This window comes from Rhipicephalus microplus, chromosome X (assembly GCF_043290135.1).
Source record: "Rhipicephalus microplus isolate Deutch F79 chromosome X, USDA_Rmic, whole genome shotgun sequence".
Taxonomy (NCBI): domain Eukaryota; kingdom Metazoa; phylum Arthropoda; class Arachnida; order Ixodida; family Ixodidae; genus Rhipicephalus; species Rhipicephalus microplus.
The window spans coordinates 64,824,042-64,845,815 of NC_134710.1; the positions used below are offsets into that span (position 1 = coordinate 64,824,042).

The following is a 21,774-nucleotide window of genomic DNA, read 5'->3' on the forward strand; positions in this document are numbered from 1 at the left end:
TCGTCATCACGTCGCTCTTGACCTCCGTTTTCGTCTACGGCGCTTCTTTGCAGCTTCAAAGTACTGTATCGCAATTTTAACAGGGCAAGGTTCCTTTTGGCGTTGCATAAGTGGTTGCCAGACTAGAAGGGTGGTTGTTGCCAAACTGCCACTAAATTTGGCAGAAAATTTTTTTGTAGTTTTGGCTTTTTTGTAAGAGTTTGGTGCAATCCGTGGTGCATTTCTTGGCTGAAATTTTTTTTTTGTAGTTGTGGCTTCTCCGTAAGAATTTGGTGCTATCCGCGGTGCATTTCTTGGCTGGAAATGTTTCTCCTGTAGTTGTGGCTTTTCCGTAAGAGTTTGGTGCTATCCGCGGTGCATTTCGCGAGGGCATGAGCGACGCTGGCCGTTTTACTTAACGGAATGAACCGAGCCTAGCAGAAGTCGCGCGTGGTGTTGCCGTGCAATTAAGAGGCCGTTTTAATTCCGTTTTAATTAACAGAATGAACCGCGCATTACATAATTCGTTTTATTTACGGAATGAACCGCGCCTAGCAGAAGTTGAGCGCGGCGCTGCTGCGCAGTTAAGAGGCCGTTTTAATTAACGGAATGAACCGCGCCTAGCAGAAGTCGAGCGCGGTGCTGCTGCGTAATTAAGAGGCCGTTTTAATTCCGTCTTAATTAATGGAATGAACCGCGCATACAGAATTCGTTTTATTTACCGAATGAACCGCGCCTAGCAGAAGTCGAGCGCGGCGCTGCTGCGCAATTAAGAGGCCGTTTTAATTAACGGAATGAACCGCGCCTAGCAGAAGTCGAGCGCGGTGCTGCTGCGCAATTAAGAGGCCGTTTTAATTAACGAAATGAACCGCCCATTACAGAAGTCGAGGCGCGTTCTCTTGCTGTGTGCGCAGCTGTGCGATTAAGATATCGCGTCTCAGTATTAGGGATTACGGGTAAAACTGAATAGAGTCGTAGGAGGTGATGCGCTGCCCCCTCCCCCTTACTTTTCTTTTTTTTTTCCTCTCTCAGCTGATCGTGTCGCGTCGACCGCGCGCTACGACGGGGGACGCTACGCTTCCCCTAGCTGTGTCAGCACAAGACATATCGTTCGGACTCGTATATACATGTGATGAATAAGCGTTCCAAGGCTGGTTAATCGGGGTACGTCGGATATGCTACAGCTATGTACGCCTGGAAGGCTGCTTTATCGAAGCAGATGGAGCGAATTAAGCGCGGCTTGCGCGTACCTGTAAATAGGACCCGGCCGACGAGCCGCCGTCGCTTACAGGGCCCCACCCACAATAAGCACAAATTGTCTCTCAGCTCAAGAGCGCAGTATAAAACAATAGGGTGGGTACATAAAAATAAAATGGCATAATATGTCTCACTACACGCTCATCACTCACGATATGGCAGGGATACCTAAACGGGATATCGGCGAGTGATCACCTCCATTAATCGAAGGAAAGGGTCTTTCACGTTGAGACGTGCAACGACCAAGTACGTCTCGAGAGGCAAAAAAAAGGAGCCTTGCCCCTGTCTACCCTTCATCGTGAGTGTCCCGCGGAGCTGGGACAGCTAGCTGTTTCCTGCAACCATTGTACCTGAAGTGTGGGTCTGCTCGTTTTTTTTTTGCCGGGGCGATTGTACGTGACGACTTACTGCATCCTGGGTCACCATAATTAAGCCGAGGTCCTTGCGAATTCCCCATCACTCGGATGTCGGCGGCCGCTTCTGTGCTGTTCCCGACTGTCTGCAGGTCGAACTGCCGCTCGAAGCGATGGCGCCTTCGACAGTCCAATAACGCGACGGCTCCTGAAATGGTGATAATGTACTTTGAAGAACTAACGTTACGGCATTTCATAAGGATCACGATCCTAAAGCTTAGTGATTGCGACCTAGATAGGGAGCACCAAATAAGGAAATTTAAGAGGTTTACGTGAGCAAGTTTGGCCATGTATCGACGCCCAATGCACCGAGGTGGAGTACGTGCCCTGGGTGGTGTACTGTTTACGTGATACGTGGGTCACATCACGTAGCATCACGTAACGTCGTTCGCACTCCCGCTCAAGTCACCGTTGCTGTGGAGAAGGAGGGGCACCGAAGTGGAGTACGTGACCTAGGTGTTGTATGATTCGAGGCATCTTCGCCTATCCCGTATTTTCACACATATGCTCGCGTCGCGTCGGCGCCGTGACCCACCCCCTCTTTCTCCGCAGACACTCGCGTCGCGTCAGGTCGGCGCCATGTCAACCAACGTTAGAGGTGCAAAAAGGTTTTTTTATGTTTTTTTTATTCCAGGCCTCTTTGCCCATCCCGTCTTTCTCCGCAGGTGCTCGCGTGGCGTTAGGGCCGTGGCCCATCCACTCTTTCTCCCCAGATGCTCGCGCCACGTCGGCGCCGTGACCCACCCCCTCTTTCCCCGCTGATGCTGCATCACGTAGGCGCCCTGTCAACGTTAGAGCGCTCCATCACCCTTTCACCTCATGACCCTTATAAAATGCCGTAACGTTAGCCATGCAAGCTACACTGTTACCAGTTCAGGAAGCGTCTCGTCATGGCCACGCCACGGATAGACCCCAGCATTGTCGAAATCGCCGGCATCATAAGGTACCCTGCCGCGGAAGAGGCCTTCCCTCGTGAAATCGGACTGTCACCTGCGCCATCGCTTCGACCGGCAGCACATTCTTCCCGGGACGACGGTGTACAGCGACGAGTGGGCCGCGTACCAGTGCATATACCAGACTTGTGGATGCCAACGGAACACCGCTAAACTTGGACTGGCACACCGTGAACCACAGTGTCAACTTCGTAGATCCTACGACAGGCGCCAACACGCAAAGGATTGAAAGTGAATGGCAAAAGGCCAAGCGCCGTCTCGTTCGCAACAGCAACAAGACGACTACCTCAGTTATGCCGTCTCACCTCGCCTGGCTTTGGTGGAGATCAATTAACGCACGTCCCAACGTCAAAGACCCTTTTCTTCGAATAATGGAGGTAATTGCTCGCCGGTATCCAGTTTAATTGTGATTAGCGCGTAGTGAGACATATTGTAATTTTATTCTTATGTTTATGTTGTCATTATGTTGTATTATTATTATTGTCATTATTATGTTTATTATGTCATTTTATTCTTATTGTTCTAAGCTCTTGAGCTGAGAAACAATACACAATCATTATTTGGAATTTTGGTAGTTTGTGCTTATTGTGGGTGGGGCCCTGTAAGCGACGGCGGCTCGTCGGCCGGGTCCCATTTACATGTACGCGCAAGTCGCGCTTAATTCGCTCCATCTGCTTCGATAAAGCAGCCTTCCAGGCGTACATAGCTGTAGCATATCCGACATACCCCGATTAACCAGCCTTGGAACGCTTATTCATCACATGTATACACGACTACGAACGATATGTCTTGTACTGACACAGCTAGGGGAAGCGTAGCGTCCCCCGTCGTAGCGCGCGGTCGACGCGACACGATCAACTGAGAGAGGAAAAAAAAAAGAAAAGTAAGGGGGAGGGGGCAGCGCATCACCTCCTGCGACTCTATTCAGTTTTCCCCGTCATCCCTAATACTGAGACGCGATATCTTAATCGCACAGCTACGCACACAGCAGGAGAACGCGCCTAGACTTCTGCTAGGCTCGGTTCATTCCGTTAGTTAAAATGAATTCTGTAATGTGCGGTTCATTCCGTTAATTAAAACGGTCTCTTAATTGCGCAGCAGCGCCGCGCTCGACTTCTGATAGGCTCGGTTCATTCCGTTAATTACAACGGAATTAAAACGGCCTCTTAATTGCACGGCAGCACCACGCTCGACTTCTGCTAGGCTCGGTTCATTCCGTTAATAAAAACGGCCAGCGTCGCTCATGCCCTCGCGAAATGCACCGCGGATAGCACCAAATTCCTACGGAGAAGCCACAACTACAGGAAAAACATTTTCAGCCAAAAAATGCACCGCGGATAGCACCAAACTTCTACGGAGAAGCCACAACTACAGGAGAAAAATTTTCAGCCAAGAAATGCACCGCGGATAGCACCAAACTCGTACAGAAAAGCCATAACTACAAAAAAAAACTTTTTAGCCAAATTTAGCGGCCATCTGGCAACAACCACCCCAAAGTTTGGCAGCAGACTTATGCAACGCCAAAAAAAAACCTTGCCTTTAACAGTATGTCTAGCGAAGTAATATCATTCCGCAACAACAAAACAAGTGATAAGGATAGTGTAAAAGAGGGCGCTGAGTAACACAACACTTCAAAGTAAAAGAGATTCCGCATACGAAGTAATGCGCACACTTGGTGCGCGTGTCCACGAGTAGCGCCAAAATCTTGCTGTGGGGGTAATGGCGGTGTAGTAGAGTATCTGTGCGCAGTGCGTCTTCGTTATAAACATTAATTGTTTGTTCTTACGACGGAGGCGTTCAGTGCGTGCGACAAAACAAGTTATCGCGCGAATAATTAGTGCGTACAGACGCAGCTATACTACATGCTGCAATATTCCTAATAATTGTCTCGTACACATTTGGAAAACTGCTCACAATGAGTTTTGGAGGTAGCACATCGCAGGAGACGATTCCCAAGTTTAAATCGTTCGTATCCGAAAGTGAGCTTGAAGAAAAGCGCAGAAAAAGGCAAGAAGAATGGGAAAAAGTAAGGAAGGCGGATGATCCAGTTGGTATGTGCCTTGCCTACTATCTTTCGGCATACGTTGCCGGCTCGGGTGGTACTCGTGCTGGTGCTTATCAAGCGGCGAAACAAGTTTGTGCCCATGCTGTGTCATGTCACTAGCAGTGAAGTTGTTACTCGTAGGCGGATGGCTTGACAATCAAAAGAGGTCAAAGGAGCAGTTATTTCTGGGCGTACTTGCTACTTGACCGTTGTGCACCTCCAAATTTTCAACTCGTAGTTAACGCTTAAATGCTGTCAACATCTCTTCATTGATTAACACTGTAACACTGTGACATTCTGCAAAATTTGGGTATAATGCGGTAAAAGCGAATGCCCTTAAGATATGCTAGTGCTTACATTGATAATATTGTATGCTTATGCATGGTGCGCTGTAACGCGGCATGGCTCGTCTTCGCCCTTCCATAGGGGCCATAGGTTGATGTGAATGCGAATGAGGCGTCGGTGCTGTTTTGCCACGTGCAGCTTTGAAGTGGCACAATCATTGATGCCCTGTTATGCAGTACTTAGATTGCTTAATGATACAGACATTTTCATGTGATATACACATCAATAGGTTTGAGCGTAATGTTCAGTGCTGTGCAGACTATGTATATCGTTTTCACAAAAACTCAGAAGTCTGGTTGCTATAACTGTACTGCTATATCTGAACTGCGACCCGCCTGACAGAAATGTTGTTTGTATACATCTCAACCACTATGGGCAGCAGCACTATTTATTCATCATCCTTGCCCGTTTCAGGGTAATTTAATAAACCTCATGGGGGCATGATTTTCCTACTACCTTTAGGAGCACTTAAGCATATGAGACAGAAATGTAAGTTGGCAGAAGCAAAAATTTGATATTATCCGAAACTTATGAGAAAATTATGAACAGTGCTTTTTCTGATATTGTTTAAATGCAAAGATCATATGTGAAACTCATGGGAAAGGCATGAACAGTGCTTTTTCTGATATTGTTTAAATGCAAAGATCATATGTGAATGGAAGTTCTTGTAAAAGAAATTGAACCAAACAATATCAAGTGTTGTCTTATCAAACTAGACAACACTTGAAAGGTGATGTGTCAACAGTTAAGCAGGGGTGGCACCAGGATTTGTTTACTCAGGGGGCACCCACGACAAGTTAGTTCCTTCAGAGGGGCAGGGAGGCTGGGAACATGCATTGTGTTTGACTATGCTTGGTCTGGGGGGGGGGGGGGGGGGGAGGGGGGGCAGGTGTAAATATTGTGGGGGCTACAGTGCCCTCATACCCACCACTACTGTTGCACCTGCATATCAGATGGTGCTTGTACCACCTTCAGACCCCATTTGGGTCTATACTCTTTGTCGCTGTCAATGATGTAATTGGTGTGGAACTAATGCATAAACTGCCAAGCTCCCTAATGTCACCTTTTTCTATAACATCGCGCTCACCTGTAGGCTATACTTTGAAGGAACCGTTCATGGAGGAAGCACGAAGCACCAGTCTGCAGTTAATATAGTTAATTCTGAGTGTCCTTAGTATTTTGCAAATTGCTGTAGTCCTCTTTTGAATGCTAATTTAAATCACCTGCTGATTTCCCTAACATATTTTTTCCTGTCATGAATCAAATTGTCAAGAATCAAATATATAGGGCATTCTCAAACTTACAAGTCTTGAGAGAAGAAAGGTTTGTAATTCTGGCATGCTGCCAAACCGAGTTCAGCCTGTGCGAAAGATTGTGTAAAAATTAAAGCATGGCTTGCTGCTTTTCTTGGTGTATCTTGTGGCTGAGCCTTCATACTATATTCGATCTGCCTTAGTAGCTGTTGAGAGAAACCTTATGCTCAGGGCCAACTCTAATGCCATCTAATCAAATACCTGTAAAACGTTGAAATCATTGTCTGAGAACACCAATGAGCCAATTTCAATTGTATTTAATTGCTTTGAGAGCTAACATTAGTTCTAGTGACTTTCTGAAACAGAATTTCAACATTGTCTGAAATATTTACAGTAAATTTCAAGTTTATGGACTTTTAAGGTAATGGACTGGAGTGTGTAATTAAAGCCTGGTGGAAATGAAAGGACTGTGAAATATTATGACAAATTCAAGCATCCTTTATTAGAGTAGGATGAAAAAAAAATGGTATATTGTGCAGCCTAGCAGTGCTGTTCATTATGTTTGCTGTAAGTAGTCTTATGATTTTATGCACAGCAAAATTAGTGCTCAAGATTAGCATGTCTATGTTATCCTGCCCCACTCCACTCTGTATCGATACATTGGACTGTACAAATAAAAATCTATGCGGTGAACAAGTTGATGCTGAGAAGCGACTAGTTGAACATGTCAAGCTGTTCCGCATGCACACCTCTGTACACTAACAGGAATGGCTGCCAGACACACCTCCCACTGTTTGCAGCATGTTGTCGTGTATATCATTTCACAGTTGCCCCTGATGGGAAAATTGCAAATATTACACAGCATTTTCTGCATTACCATTCCGTGATTGGACACTGTGGCCAGTAATTGAACTAATGTTGAATTCCAATGGCAGAGTTGGAACAGCCGAGGGACTCTGTGAGGGAGCACTCGACTCTTGCATAGAGCAACGCCTCCAAATCTGAGTTTGGAACACAATCCACGTTACCGGAGCAAGCACGGAAGCAAGGAGGAAGTGGAAGTCCTTGAGTTGCTCAGAATACCTTGCATGTAGTTATTCCATTACGCTAGTTCAGCTGTTGAATTCTGTTGAATTACTGCTCATACGTAGTAGTTTCAGTGTTGGTGACACGATCAGATAAGGTGTTTGTTCAGAAACTGGAGCTTTCCAACTCGGAACTGTCGCTGTCGAGCACAGGAAGCGATTCCGCTTGATTTGCCCATTCTTCCATGTTGTCCACTATTACTGTCAGAACACACGACAGCGAAGGTGACTCCAAACTGGTGGACATGTTAAAGCGAGTTCCGGTCCACTCCAGAGATTTTGGTACAGCAACTTTTCCTGCTCTTCGGAGTCTCTCCTGCCCCGAATCTACTCCGACTCTCTCATTGGAACATTTGATTCCCGTCTTCACTTTGCCATTGGAACACACTCGCTCCAAAAGAAGTAGAAAAACTTGCTTCAACTCCGCCATTGGAATTAAGCATAAAAAAATTTAAGTACTAGCACCATAAAAACTTATTCTCGGTCCTTAAAAAAAAAAGCAGCTTGAACTTTACAGATTCATGGCTCTTCATCGAAAATAGATGTCACAATTCTGTAAACTGCGCTATAGAAGCACCTAAAGCAGACAGTTCTTATGTATAAACCAATTTGCATCTTACAAAGTTTGATGCGAATGTTTAAAAAAGCTTAAAAGATCTTACAAATTGAATGGATAGGCTCCACTCTGCATGTAAGTGCGGAGCCACCATTCCTGTTAATTCCGCTGTCAAGGGGATGATTTTTCTAAACTAGCTCAAAAACAGCATCCCTGAAGCTAGAAGGGGACGACACCCATATGAAAGCTTGAAGAACTATATGTTCATTTCTGGTGCAGTGCATCAAGAACTTGATGGCCCAGGTGGTCTAAGCCTACCAGGAGTCCCGATATGGGCCTGTAGTACCGTTAAGACTGATAAATGTTGTCTTCCTCTCTCTTTCTTTACTCGCAACTTAGTGGCAGGTTGTTGAAATGCTTATTAACACATATGCATTTCTTTACTTTAGATATTTTAATGTTGTTTAAAGAATTTTTATGTCGTGTCGCATTGCTGACCTAGTTTCCTTTTCTGAAAATGCATAATATACAGTAATTTTTCTGAATATACTTATGCCCTAGGTAAACAATTTGCTTTCTTCAATTGTTAGATTTTTAATTTTGTTTGAATTTCTTGTATTTTTATAATTATAAAATAAGCCATATTGAATTCAGTGCAATAATTGTTGAAAAAAAAGTTTTTTTTTCCCTAGTGATAGGAAACCCTGTATTAAAACTTCTTTTAAAATTGTAGTACCCAATAATTGCACAAGCTCAATGCCTCTGAAGCTGAAAATACCTTTAAGGAACTCTGGCAGCTGTTGGAATCTACGCTTTCAGCACGTACCGAGATTTTTAGACAGCCTAATAGTTGCTTGTTTTCTGTTAACAAGAAAGTAAAAGGCTGCTTTTGTATTTTAACTGTCTACTACACTGATAACCTGCGAAGAAAGTTGTTGCCACTTTCACACCCTTGGTAGGTCCTGCCTGCACCTAATTCAATCTAGTTTTAAAGCACGCATCAGCCACTTATCCAAAGGTGCTATCTTTTTGATCTGCTGTATCAAATCAAATGAATAATGAAGCAATATGTGCCTAGGTCTGTTCTGCAGCTCATTTTTGTATGTGTCATTTATTTTCGTATAGTTTAAATTCAGGGCAACACTTTTTATGTGGCTGATTAGTTAAAAGTGTTATATGATTACAGCATGTCTTACCAAAAAAATATTTGTCAGCAAACAGTGCTGCATTATATGGCGAATTTTTCAAATACTCCACGAAGTGTTTTTCTGGTTGTGAAACGGTCGAGTTTTATTTTCTATTCTTAAACAGAGGCACCAGAAGAAGAATATGACCCCAGATCATTGTTTGAACGACTAGAAGAACAACGACTGAAGAAGCAAGCAGATTATGAAGAAGCGCACAAGCTCAGTAGGTTCTATTTTAGCTGCTGGTCATTTTGTTTGTTTGTTACATTCTGAAGCTTTTGTGTAATCATGTTGGTTGACCTGCCTCATTCTAGAGAACATGATTCGAGGATTGGATGATGATGAAGTCACATTCCTTGAATTTGTTGACATGCGGAAGCAAGAGATTGAATCACAACGAATGAAAGAAGATATGCAAGAGATTGAGGAGTATAGAATATCCTTTGCGTTGATTACAGACTACAGAGTACAGGTGAAAAAGTTGACTATATATACATAGTGAAGGGTAAGCACATATGTTGAAGGGGCCCTAAAACACTTTAAGTAATCATGGAATTAATTCACTGGAAACACGTATTACCTCACAAATCGAACACTGCAAAAATTTTAAGAATCCGTGCAGTACGAGCGGAGTCACAAAGATGTGTAACATGCTGCAATCACATTCTCTCTTCTCTTGTCCCGACGAAAGTGCTGAAAGCTAAGCAGGGAGGAATGGGAGGGGCCAACAAAATACATCACTCGTGCCTCACGACCTTAAGCACTTTTTTTTTCTTCGAATATGCGGCTTTTTCAGTATAATCACGCGCGCACGCGTGGACAAGTGATGGCCTCTCGTGGCGACCTCTGTAACAACCGAGCGCGCCATGTTCAAATCAGCCAATGGCTGACAGATGGGCTCACTACGAGTGATTTTTGGGCTTCTTCCGGGATTTGTCGAGAGAAGAGAAAGGTATTTTTAGCTGACTTTGATAATTTATTGTGAATTCCAGGCTGCGTGCTGCGCTATAATACTTGGCCTGCGTGTTGTCGGGAGCCTGTACTACCGATCGGCAGCGTTTTCTGACCATGCTCAAAAAGTGTAGCAGGGCCCCTTCAAGATTTGAATTTCACCTAGAGATCTCTTCATAGAAGCCATTTTTACTATATAATATTCAAGATGTGTACATTTATTTGTTAGCTACTTAGGTTGTACGAGAGAGTAGGAAGTGCAGACACAAGCTATCAAGTGCAGATGTTTTATCTATTGATGGCTTCTTTAAATGGCTGCTGTCTGTATATATATGGGCTGTATATGAAACAAAGGCAATATCACTTTTAATCCCATGACAAGAGGACTACTGCTTGATTCACCTGTACTATCCGATAGATTTCAAGGATCTGCACCCTCAATGTATACCGTATGTTTTTCTCTGAATTCTGCCGTTCATTTGAAAAAGTACAGGAAAGTCGAAGTGCTAGTTCACAATTTTTTCCCATTGATGCAAAGTGGTAGTGGTAACTTAATGTAATTGCTGCATATTGGTGTAAGTGCTTGTGCATGTCGGTAGCACCTACAGCATTACAGTATGCCAGGTGTTTCTGCAGAAGCTTTAAATTTTAAGAATAATCATCTTGGAATATATGGCTAGTTCCGCTGGAACATGCATTCAGTGGTGGTGGCAGTTTGTGATGCAAATGAAAGCCAGTTCTTCATAAAAGGCATGTCAGCTTTTGGATTTGAAGAAAAAGCACCATTGCCAATGATGCTGGGGTATGCCTAATTCCCCTGTGTCGGAGGGAGAAAAAGAAAACTGAATTTGTCTGTAGAAGCGTGTGCGTGGCTGGCACCTCTAGGCGACGTTGCTGCTTGCATCACTGAACAGCAGCCAATCTGCACTTGGCACCTCAGTTGTTAACAACTGTAGCTCTCTGCCCTTCGATGCTTTAAGTTGCATATTCACCTCAAGGGGCTTAGTCATACACGCACTTCTGGACATAGTTACATGCTCTAAAGCCGAGGAATCAGTTGTGTCGGTAATTGTAGTTTTTCATATGTGAAGGCTGATATGACTTTTATGAAGACCTATTTTTAATTACCCAATTACAATGAGCTCACTGCATTTTCCAGTTTAAAATTTCACAATTTTGTGCGTTAGACACTAATCACCTTGCATCACCCATCACAACATGGCTTCCACTACTGAAATTTAATGCTTTGATTTCCCAGACCAGTACATGAGGGTCTGTGACTTCACAACCATAGACAAAAAATTATGAGTAAAAAGTGTCATGTCAGCACTCTTAAAGCAGGTCACCAATGCACCTTGCACAGCCCATATACCCAGGCCTCTGTTTTGAGGGCTGCATTGTACCTGCTCTGCTCAACTCGAGCTGCATAACTTCTGAACTTATGCTTTATCATGAACTTATTTACATTGGTGTGGGCTAAGTGAATGTATATTAAATGTCACTTTTTAGTTAGCAAAGGAGCCTTCTCTTGTTATTGGATAAATATTATCCAATTTGCATGGTTACTATAATGATACATGTGTTATTAAATTATCCCTATTTATTTACTTACTTAATTATTTATTTGTTTGTTTGTTTAAATTGTTTTTAAACAGGAAATTAAAATATGTGCTTAGGTTCATATGAAACATTTGCTAATTATTATTCATGGGTGTTTTGATAAGGGAAGGTTAGTAGAGAACTGGCCTCCCCTCAAAGGCCTTCCCTTAACAAATCATCCATTCTGAATTTTGTTTGCTTTATGTGGATACTGTACTAGAATATTTTTAAACAGTGAATAAGGCATAGAAATTGCACATAGAAGACACGACTGTCCTATTAAACAATGTTTATTTCACATATTTGTGAACAGATGGTGGTAGCTTAGGGGCATTGTGAGCATTCCGGCGTCGATAGCAGCAGTAACAAGGACAAGCAGCGGGTGTGCACTTTCCTGTACTGCTTCTCCCCTTTCTCTAGCTCCCCTTTACATCCCGCTCTTCCCCATCCAGAAAGGCACTCAGGCTTGCCCCGACCCGGAAGCATTGTTCACTGGCTGTGTTCTTCGTGCTGGTTTTAGGGACCATAATGTGAGCAGAGCTTGTTGAAAGACACAGGCAATGGCTGGTGATGTGCATGGGTAAGCAATTATGCACGCAGCACACCTGGCACACCCGTTTCTGCTGGGTTAAATGTCGCCTCTCATGGTCCATGGCATGGCCGCTAGGCGTGGAAGTTTGTGAAAAATGAATTAAATTAATTATTTTCTGCTAGTTTCTACCTGAGCACAACGTTGTGTTCTCAAGTAGGAACGTGTCCGAAGCACCTGAGCTTTCTATCGGGCTGAAAATCTCAGTGGCAAAAGCTGTGTTCTGTATCCCTTTAACCAACAGAACTTTATTCCGAGAGTTTATACCGAGAGTTGGAGAGTAATGGTAGGGATAATCTTCCTTTTGTTTTTGATCTACATAACATTTCAGTGCTGATGAATATATACGATAGTCATCATGATTATTTAAATTTAAGGTGCCCCATCGTAGACGCTCATGGTTAAATTTGAAGGGGCCCTGTTCAGTACTTTTGTGTACATATTTGCTTGCTTTCATTTTATCTTGATTTGTAATGTTGTCATGCTCAACTTGGGATTTAATTGAGTAAAGTTTGTAAATTTGAGAACATTTTAGAAGGGTGTGTGTGTTTTCATTTAAAAGTGCTTGTAAGTTAGAGGACAATTTGAAAGCGTCTATTTGTATGCATTTAAAAGTGTGCAGACCTCCAGCCCGATGTGGCAGTAATTCTGCTGTGTCTTTGGATTCTTTATGCATAATTTATAGTAGACTCTTGGTTAGAAGTCACCAGTTTCGTGCTGTTTTGCTGTAGAAACGGCTCTTGTATGGGAAAATTTCGGTGTACATGTCCTTCATCAGAGTTTATCTGACCATGGGATGTGTTCAATGTGATGTGCAGTGCATATCTCACGCTCAAAATATTTGTCATGACTATCTTAAATAATAGTAAAATTTTAATTACTAGCTTTAGGGCACATGTTACAGCCGAAGTTTTGCAGTAACCACTATGTGATTTGAAGTGATTAAAAAAATTCAAGGGTCATTCATTGCTGAAAAATTTGTTGAAAATTTTGAGGCGAAAGCTCTTATAAGTTTGTTTCAATGTCGTCAGGTCCACAAAAATTACACAAAAACAAGGTATGCGTGCCAACTAGGCATGTGCTTCAACTTTGTCTTTGTTCTATTGTATCGGTAAAAAAACAATTTTGAAAGCATGTGCGGTGCCTATACGTTACCACATCAGATCAGAGCTTCATTTCTCATTGCTATGGTTTCAACTTGGTCTTCGCCTTCACATTCTTAGAAAGTGCTAAGCTTTCCCTAATTGTCAAGCCATTCCCCATTCTACCTACAAATCTGTTACATTCTTATTGGTCTAGCACTTGGTGCACTGCCTCTTTGGACTTATTAGGATTCACCCTTTCATGCAGGCACCTGAACTGTTTCACAGAAAAAAGAGCTGGGGTGGGAGAGGGGAAACCATCCTCATTGTTCCCAACCCTATTATTCCTGTTTTGTTTTCATTCTAAGTACACAATAAGAACAATGATGCTTATGGTGCATTCAGACGACGGACCGAATCCGGATTTGTCGTGGATGCGGACAGCTAATCCGCGGATGGTCCGCCTGCAGGCGCATTCACACGACGGACGGTGTTCTAGGGGAAAACAGCCGGATTACCCTCAACAGCAGATTCGGCGCTCACCTGCGCCCGCTGGCAGCAGACCGGTTTGAGAGTATTCAACATGGATGCCCGCAAGAAGCGAAGCTTGGCTGCGATGTCTGTCGTGTTGTGACAAATGAACGAGTAGTGTTATTCTTTCAGGAGAAACGAGAGTTGCTAGCAGGATATTCTTTCAACTACATTATTCCCCACTTGTAGAACTTCTAAACGTGTCTCCCGCCTTTTTTTTTTTTTTGGAAGCGGCACGTCGCCGGTTGCAGAAGTTGGAATATTTCACCATCATGACGGCTAAGAATCTCGCGTGTTAAGCGACGGCGGCGACATTTCCCGAACCACCAAAAGTGATTTCTGCATATTTAATCACCTGAGAACAAAGTCTTCGTAAACTAAGTAAACAATGCTCAAGCGTAGATGATGCCGACCAGTCATGCAGCTGTCCGCGAGCCATGGAGGACATGCCGCGAGCAGACGAAAAGTGTACTGGTTGCCACCGACCCCAAGCTATTCCGCTGAAGTACCGGCTCTCCCCCGCCAGAATCCCGATGTGAGAAACAGGTTGGGTTCATCCGTCCGCGAGCCGCGCGGACGAGTCGCGAACGAGGGGAATCGCTGATGTGAGGTCACGTGACGCGCCGTCCGTCCCGCCACATCGGGATTCGATCCGTCGTCTGAATGCACCAGTAGACTGAGAAGAAGAGGCACCTTGACAATTATGTGACATGCCTACTTCATCTGCTGAAAATTCCCATAGTTCTCCAGGTCCAAATAATTCCTTCAGCTGGCATTGGAGTCAGCTAAGTGATTTTAATTTGCAGGTACACCATTACTCTCCAACTCTTGGTCCTTATTCTTGTGTGGGAATCTATTTGTGTACTGAGGGAGGGTGAATACTCATATTTACTGTTTGATATAAATAGGTTTAAGGGAGTGAAACATCATGGAGGGCTAGTTCCTTTTTCCCCATAGCATCTAACAGTCCACACAGCAAACAAGGTTCATGAAGGAATCGATGTAAATGTTGCTGGGTGTCAGATGTTTGTCAGCCTTTCTTGAAATTTAATGATTTTGTTTTCCTAAATAAATAGATATGCTCAGTTTTTCTAGCAGTGCTATCAAATTGTATTTTTATGTTATATTAGTTTTGCAAGAATATTTGCAGTTACTATTTGTATATTTTAGTAGAGATACCTTGACTTAGCGCACAAAGCTGTTGCCACACTATCTGAAGAGGCATTGGAAGCTAAAAGGCAAGAAATCAAGAAAAGTACTGTACTTGCTGCTGCAACTGGTCAAGGAAAGAAAAGTCAGCTGTCCTTGCTGTCGGCTGCGGTGAAGCGGAAGTGTGGAGACTCAAGTGGTGCTGAAAAGAAGCAGCGCACAAACAGCTCTGGTATGTTTGTGAGATTATTTTGAATCAATGCTATAACAAAGAAGGTGGGAACATTATGGGCTAATTACTTTTGCTTTATTTTCTCCTTTGATCTTGGAGCATAAACAAAACAGGCATCACCATTTGAGCAGGAAATTGTAGGCTGTAGTAACTTTAGCATAGACATTAACTGACAATGTGTGTATTGGTACTTCGTTGCCTTTTGTGCATGATTGCATTTGTCATGTATTCAAACGCAAGTGTCTTGTACCATGAGTGGGGCGCCTGTTTTGCATGAGCAGATTGCGTTGGCCTCTCTCTACCTTAGTGTAAGCCCTGTTCCTTCAAGAGCATAGTGCAGCTGTCACCTTCCTTTCTTTGGAAGATAGTTGAGAAAATGTCATCATAGCCCTTTTGATGATGTTGTTTGAAATTACGGTTTTGTTCAAGAAGCTGAGGCCTTTTTCTATCCTTAAAGGGCCAGTCAATAGGCTGCGACGTTTTACACTCCCCCAAAGAAGCTCGGCAATTCATAGAGTAGACCGCGGCGATCACGTTTGTCGAATATTACATCACCATGCAGAGCCTCCATTTCGAAAAACAATTCCTGCACTCCTTTCATATGCGTGACCAATCCTCCTTTCTTGCACAGTGACGCAAAGTCACCGATCAGCGACTTGAAGTAGCATGCAGCTCGTCGATTGGTCTAAACCAGTAACGACGACGGGCTACGCCTTCTTCTCCCTGGGAGGGAAACAAGTTGCGAGGCCGCGCTAAAATTTGAAACCAGCTGAAAACGATGTTCTAACCCCTGTAACTTCCTTAGTAGCATAGCACGTATTGACAAAATTCTCGTGCCAACATGTTCACAAAGCAAAAGTGCACATATTTTTCTTTATAACAATTTTGGAACCTCGGGTTGTTTACTCGCTACTTAAAGAGCTTGGATTAATTGAAATTTCAGTGTGAAAAAAAAAAATATTTAAAGTAAGGTCAATAGCATTACATAATGACATGTTGTTTGCTTTTTGTTAGACTAGCTGCCAAAACATGCTTCAGAATATTAGATGGTGCCCCGCCGCAGTGGTCTAGTGGCTAAGGTACTCGGCTGCTGACCCGCAGGTCGCGGGATCAAATCCTGGCTGCGACGGCTGCATTTCTGATCGAGGCGGAAATGTTGGAAGCCCATGTGCTCAGATTTGGGCGCACGTTAAGGAACCCCAGGTGGTCAAAATTTCCGGAGGCCTCGACTACGGTGTCTCTCATAATCATATAGTGGTTTTGGGACGTTAAACCCCATATATCATCATCATCAGAATATTAGATGGTAAACAAAACAGAAACACTTTGGATGATAAAGATACTTTATGCGACAAAAATTAACCTATGTACACAAGTGGTGCAAACCTAATAATATGAACGAATGTCCTTTGCACACAATACTTCCCCAAAGCATACAAAAGGTATTTACAGTTTTAACACAGCTTGCTGACCTTGATGTAGCGGCTCCGGTTCCTGGGCCAAGTCCTATCGTGTCCCTCAAGAACGAAGCTTCGCCAGAGCACAACCGTCTAATGCATCGTCAGGGTGCTGGTCAGGTTCCCGTAGTATCTGGTAACCGTTGGGTCAGGTACACGCCGCGGCTGTCTTGCTCGTCCTCAGGTCCATGGCCCACAGAGCATAGCCGTCGAACCTCTGTGCTACTCCAGGCAATGTTTCGCTGGGCTGAGCTAGTCGCCACCCTGGTCGCGCCCGGCAGGTCACAGTGCGTTGTTGCGAAGACTGGGGCACTTTACCAGGAGCTCTGCTGACGGACTTACAGCGAACGGCTTTCCCCGACTACCGCACGTCCACGCGTCTTGTCTTGTCTTGTAGCCTAGATGTTGGCTCATACGTACAACGGGGATTGGCCACACTATACCTTATAATGTAAATTTTTATTACAATGCTTGTTAAAAGAGAGAGAAATCAGATAAGAACAATAATGTTCCTTTTTAAAAAAAGGTAAAAAGGGCACAAGAATGCAATAAACTAGAATATATACAAAAAAATTAACATAAAAGAAGAAGGGGGACAAAGAATTAGATTCGTCTGGCCGTACCACTAGCAGCGTATCATTCTGGTTGCCATTCCAAACCGCCTTCTTTCTCCTCTCTGCCAGCTACGTCTCCTCTCGTGCCCCTTTTTTAGCCTTTTCTTCTTTGTGTTCTTTCTTCCACCTCCTGCAGTGTTCGATCTTCTTCTTTATTTTATATATCTTCGTTGATACCCTGTTATTTTATTTCTTCTTTCTCATCATCTTCTCTCTTCCAACAATTCACGTACTCATGACAATGATATGCCCTCCTGTTCCTGACATGCGAGGGCCTTCTGTTGACCATGGGTACCACCTTGTCGTTTTCTTGAAGCACTTCACCAGCACACTCACATCACACCATCACTAATCACTGCGTTACACATCACTATAAGGTCACATCATGTGTCATGTGCGTTGTTACACTCTTCATAGTTCATGTAATAACACAATGTCTTGACTAGAAAAAAACGCACTGTAATGATAGACCTTTCGCGCAGTGTCGTTTGAGGTCCTGCTAAAAAAATTGGCACCCACGTTCTCTCTTCCTTTGACATACTCGTCACGAAAACTATATTCCTGTAGTGCAAGACTCCATCGCATCACTCGAGCATTAGTTAGCTTTGCTTTTCTTAAATACACGAGTGGCTGGTTATCTGTCGGCACTTTGAAATGCCTACCGTACAATTAAATGTGAAAGCGCTTCACTGCCCGAACCAGAGCTAGGCATTCTTTTTCAACTGTTGAGTAATGCTTTTCTTGCTCAATCAAATGCTTGCTTGCGTAAAACACTGGGTGAAGCGTATTGTCCATTAAAACAACCCCCAGTGTTTTTTCTGATGCATCAGTGCGTAATACGAATTCTTGTTCCATGTGGGGTGCTAGCAGAATGGAAGGTTCAGCGATGTGCTCATTGAGTGTCGCAAATGCAGACTCTTGTGCTTTCATCCATTTAACTGTACTGCTGGCAACTTTTTTTGTCAGTTCCACCAGAGGATCAGCTATCTCAATGTAATGCGAAATAAAGTCTCTGTAAAAATCCCAACAACCCCAAGAAAGACTGTACTTCCTTTTCGGTCTTCGGTGGCTTTGCTGCTTGGATTTTTTCTAGAATATCTTCTTTTGTGGCGGTGTGACCCAGGCCCAACTTTTGTCCAAGGAAACTGACCGCTTGAAATCCCAATTCGTATTTGTAGGGCTTAATTGTCAGTCTGGCCTTCTGTAATCTGCGAAAGAGCTTCTCCAATATTTCCACGTGCTTCCTCCACGTGTCTGTAGCCACAAGAATGTCGTCAATATAATGCTCAACATTACTAAGTCCATGCAAAACTCTCCTCATCTATTTTGTGAACACTGGTGCTGCAGTCTTGAGTTCAAACGCCATATACTTGAATCGGAATAGTCCTCGCTTGCATGAAAACGCTGTCTTTTCTTTGAATGTACTCTCTATGGGTATTCGCCAATACTCCTTGGGCAAATTTAACTTCGAAAATAACTTTTTTCCACCAACCTTTGCAAAGATTACATCCACTCTTGGTATCGGCTTAGAGTCCGACACGAGTACGTTGTTTAACTATCTCAAGTCTATGCAAATTCTGTTCGAATCGTCAGGTTTTTTTTCACCACAACCAAAAGTGCGTTATAAGGTGATGTCGACCTCTCTATGATCCCAAGGCAGAGCATCTACCTCCTTTTCGATGGACTCTTGTACCACCAACGGAAAAGGATACTGCTCAGGGTGTCTACCAACCTGGAAAACCTGGAAAAGTTAGGGAATTTGTACTCTCCTGGAAAAGTCGGGGAATTCCTGAAAAATCTGACCTGGTCATGGAAACTGACAGCAGTCAGTGCAACCGTCACAAAAATAGATATTACCATTGATCAAAGCCTAAATAGCCACTCCTTCGGCTGCAACTACAGTGAAAAGCTAGAAGATGCGTGAAAAAAAAAAAAAAAAAGCAGTGGGTAACCATTGCTTCTTAGTTTAGACGTGAAATGATACACCTACCAAAGGAACATAAAGTTTACTGATGTTTCGGCACTCCCTACGGGAGCCTTGTTCACAATAAAAACCGTAAGAAAAGCACAGGGTTTTTGAGTAGGCTTAAAGTGGCATAAGCAGCGGGACTACATTGTCCAAAGCGTCCCATCACTCCTGTTCAGCGTAAGTGCAGTGGTCTGTATTTGCTGGTATTCCAGCTGCAGGCAGATGCAAGCTTTTCTTTGGCCAGAACACGTGCGCTTGACCAGTCAGTTTAGTGACCTGTAGATTCCACGTGTTTAGCGAGGGCATATGGGGCACGCGTTGTTTCCTGGCATCATATTCGTGTTGTTTAATTATTTTTTTTTTAATAAGTGGTCTCACCGATGTGCTGGTTGTCACAATTTTGTGGCAGTCTAAAGTGTAAAAAAGACTGTGGAATTTTTTGCTCGTCAACTTATCTTTTACGTTGTCTAAAGCATTCTTTAGCTTTCATGTTGGTACATTCACTATTTTGATGTCTGTTGCTCGCCGCCCCGCCGTGGTGGTCTAGTGGCTAGGGCTGCTGACCCGCGGATCGCGGGGTTGAATCCCGGCTGCAGCGGATGTATTTTCGATGGAGGCGAAAATGCTGTAGGCCCGTGTGTTCAGATTTGATTGCATGTTAAAGAACCCCAGGTGGTCAAAATTTCCACAGCCCTCTGTGGTTTTGGCACATTAAACCTCACATATTAATCAATCAATGTCTGTTGCTTCTACATATCACACAGCGTATCTGACTTTCCAACCACAACATTACAATGTCGATAAATTTGTGCATGTTTGTCTTGATCGTGATTTCGGCTCGGCTAAAGGCCTTCTGGTTCGGATAGAACAGCCATTAGCAGAGGCTTGCCGGGCTACGTGATGCCTTTTATTATTATTATTATCATTATTATTATTTGCAATGCAATGACAAACATTCTCAGCTACGCACTTAATGCTGGTAGCTGGCGTTTCAAGGGCAGAGTTAGGTAACTTCATGTAACGTTCTCGTTTCAGTTTCTTGAGATAGTATTATTAAATTTGGGACTAGATTTTAGCATAATGTCCATAGAAGAGTACACAAATGAAAGTAACCCGCCCGCATCTGTGATAAATCTGTGGGATCGAGGGAGCTGTTGCGACCAGACAGATTTCTTATTACCAGCACATATTCGAACGTCATCACTTTTAAACGCTACTCCTAGGTTTCATTGCAGGCATCTGAGGACTTTGTTGAACTGTATGAATCAGAGCCCATAGAAATAAAAGATCAACGTGCATGCGCTTGTAGTAAAGAACAAAGAAACATGAAAGAAAGGTATGCGGTGCAGCTCCATTCTTGCGACATTGTTAGTTTTTCTCATTGCATGGTGCACAGACTGCACGAGTAGTATATAGATATTGTTATTTTTTCGCTGAAGTATATACTAGGGTTATACAATTTAGATGGGGATGCAATATAGTAGTAAATACAGCAATCCAGATTGCATCAGATCTAATTCAATGAACATCTTAAATAGTAAAGTCGTAAAGTAAATAGAGTAAACTAAATAGTCAGGTAAATAGAGGTCGACCTAACCCAATCCAATGCACATCTTAAGTGGCTTGGGCTGTAACCATTATAGGTCGTGTTCCAATTCTTAGACAGCATCGTAGATAGTCTACGCCAACAGCTTAGGAAGACAGCACCGAGCCCATGCTGTCCATGAAATGGAACACACCTGAACGGCTTCTACGCGACGAGGCGCCATCTCATGTCAAAAGAGAAAGCTAAAATGAACAAACGTAATTGTTATTTTTTCAACATATTTTATGTTGAAATCTCAAAAAAAAAAGTGAACGTTACTCGCGTTGAGCATCTGGAGGAGCGTCTATTTATGTGCAGACAACTATTCTGGCGAGATCCGATCTATCTGAGGGATTCGCTGAGCCTCCATTTTGTTTAGACAGTAAAGTAGCCTGCATCCTATTTGTCTATGATGCCGTCTTCATGGAGCTGTCTATTTTGCCGGCTACGTGAGAATTGTAAGAGGACTTAACATGGGCGCCGTCCATTTAGCTGTCTATTTAGCCGTCTACAGTAATTACTGGAACACACCCATAGTGAACATGGATATACTCGAGTGATGGAACCGGCCGAGCTCAGGTGTCCCTCTTTTACACAGATGCCATGAGATCATGCCACTTTTACATTTCCTAGCAGCTTTAGCTGCGTTTTGGGACTGTCGTAGCCTTCTTCAAACTTTCAGCTGCGGTTAACTTTAACTCGTGTGTTTGCATTCTGCCAAACAGCCAACTTGCTGATTTTCTGGCTTGGAGGTATCATTTTGGCCAGAAATACTTTTTTTTTCATATTTACCGCATTCACTCAAAACATTCTGAGCACGTGCGCTGCATTTCTTTACTTATATTCCATAGGATTGCCTTATTTTTTTAACCGCTCATGGGTCTGTCTCCAGTGCTCGGAGTTTTCCAAGCAAACGTAACAGTCATGGAATTTCCTTCAAATCA

The 21,774-nt window shown here is 43.4% G+C and overlaps 1 protein-coding gene across 1 annotated transcript in view; it reads left to right on the forward strand.

Annotated features, from left to right (window-relative positions):
• The first annotated feature begins 3,528 nt into the window (after positions 1–3,528).
• The window catches only part of LOC119176132 (PSME3-interacting protein), a 36,774-nt gene continuing 18,528 nt past the window's right edge, over positions 3,529–21,774 (forward strand). The window contains exons 1-4 of the mRNA XM_037427272.2: positions 3,529–4,653; positions 9,197–9,295; positions 9,387–9,508; positions 15,019–15,205. Coding sequence (XP_037283169.1) covers positions 4,518–4,653; positions 9,197–9,295; positions 9,387–9,508; positions 15,019–15,205 — 544 coding nt within the window. The 5' untranslated portion in view covers positions 3,529–4,517. The remainder of the gene's footprint in view (positions 4,654–9,196; positions 9,296–9,386; positions 9,509–15,018; positions 15,206–21,774) is intronic.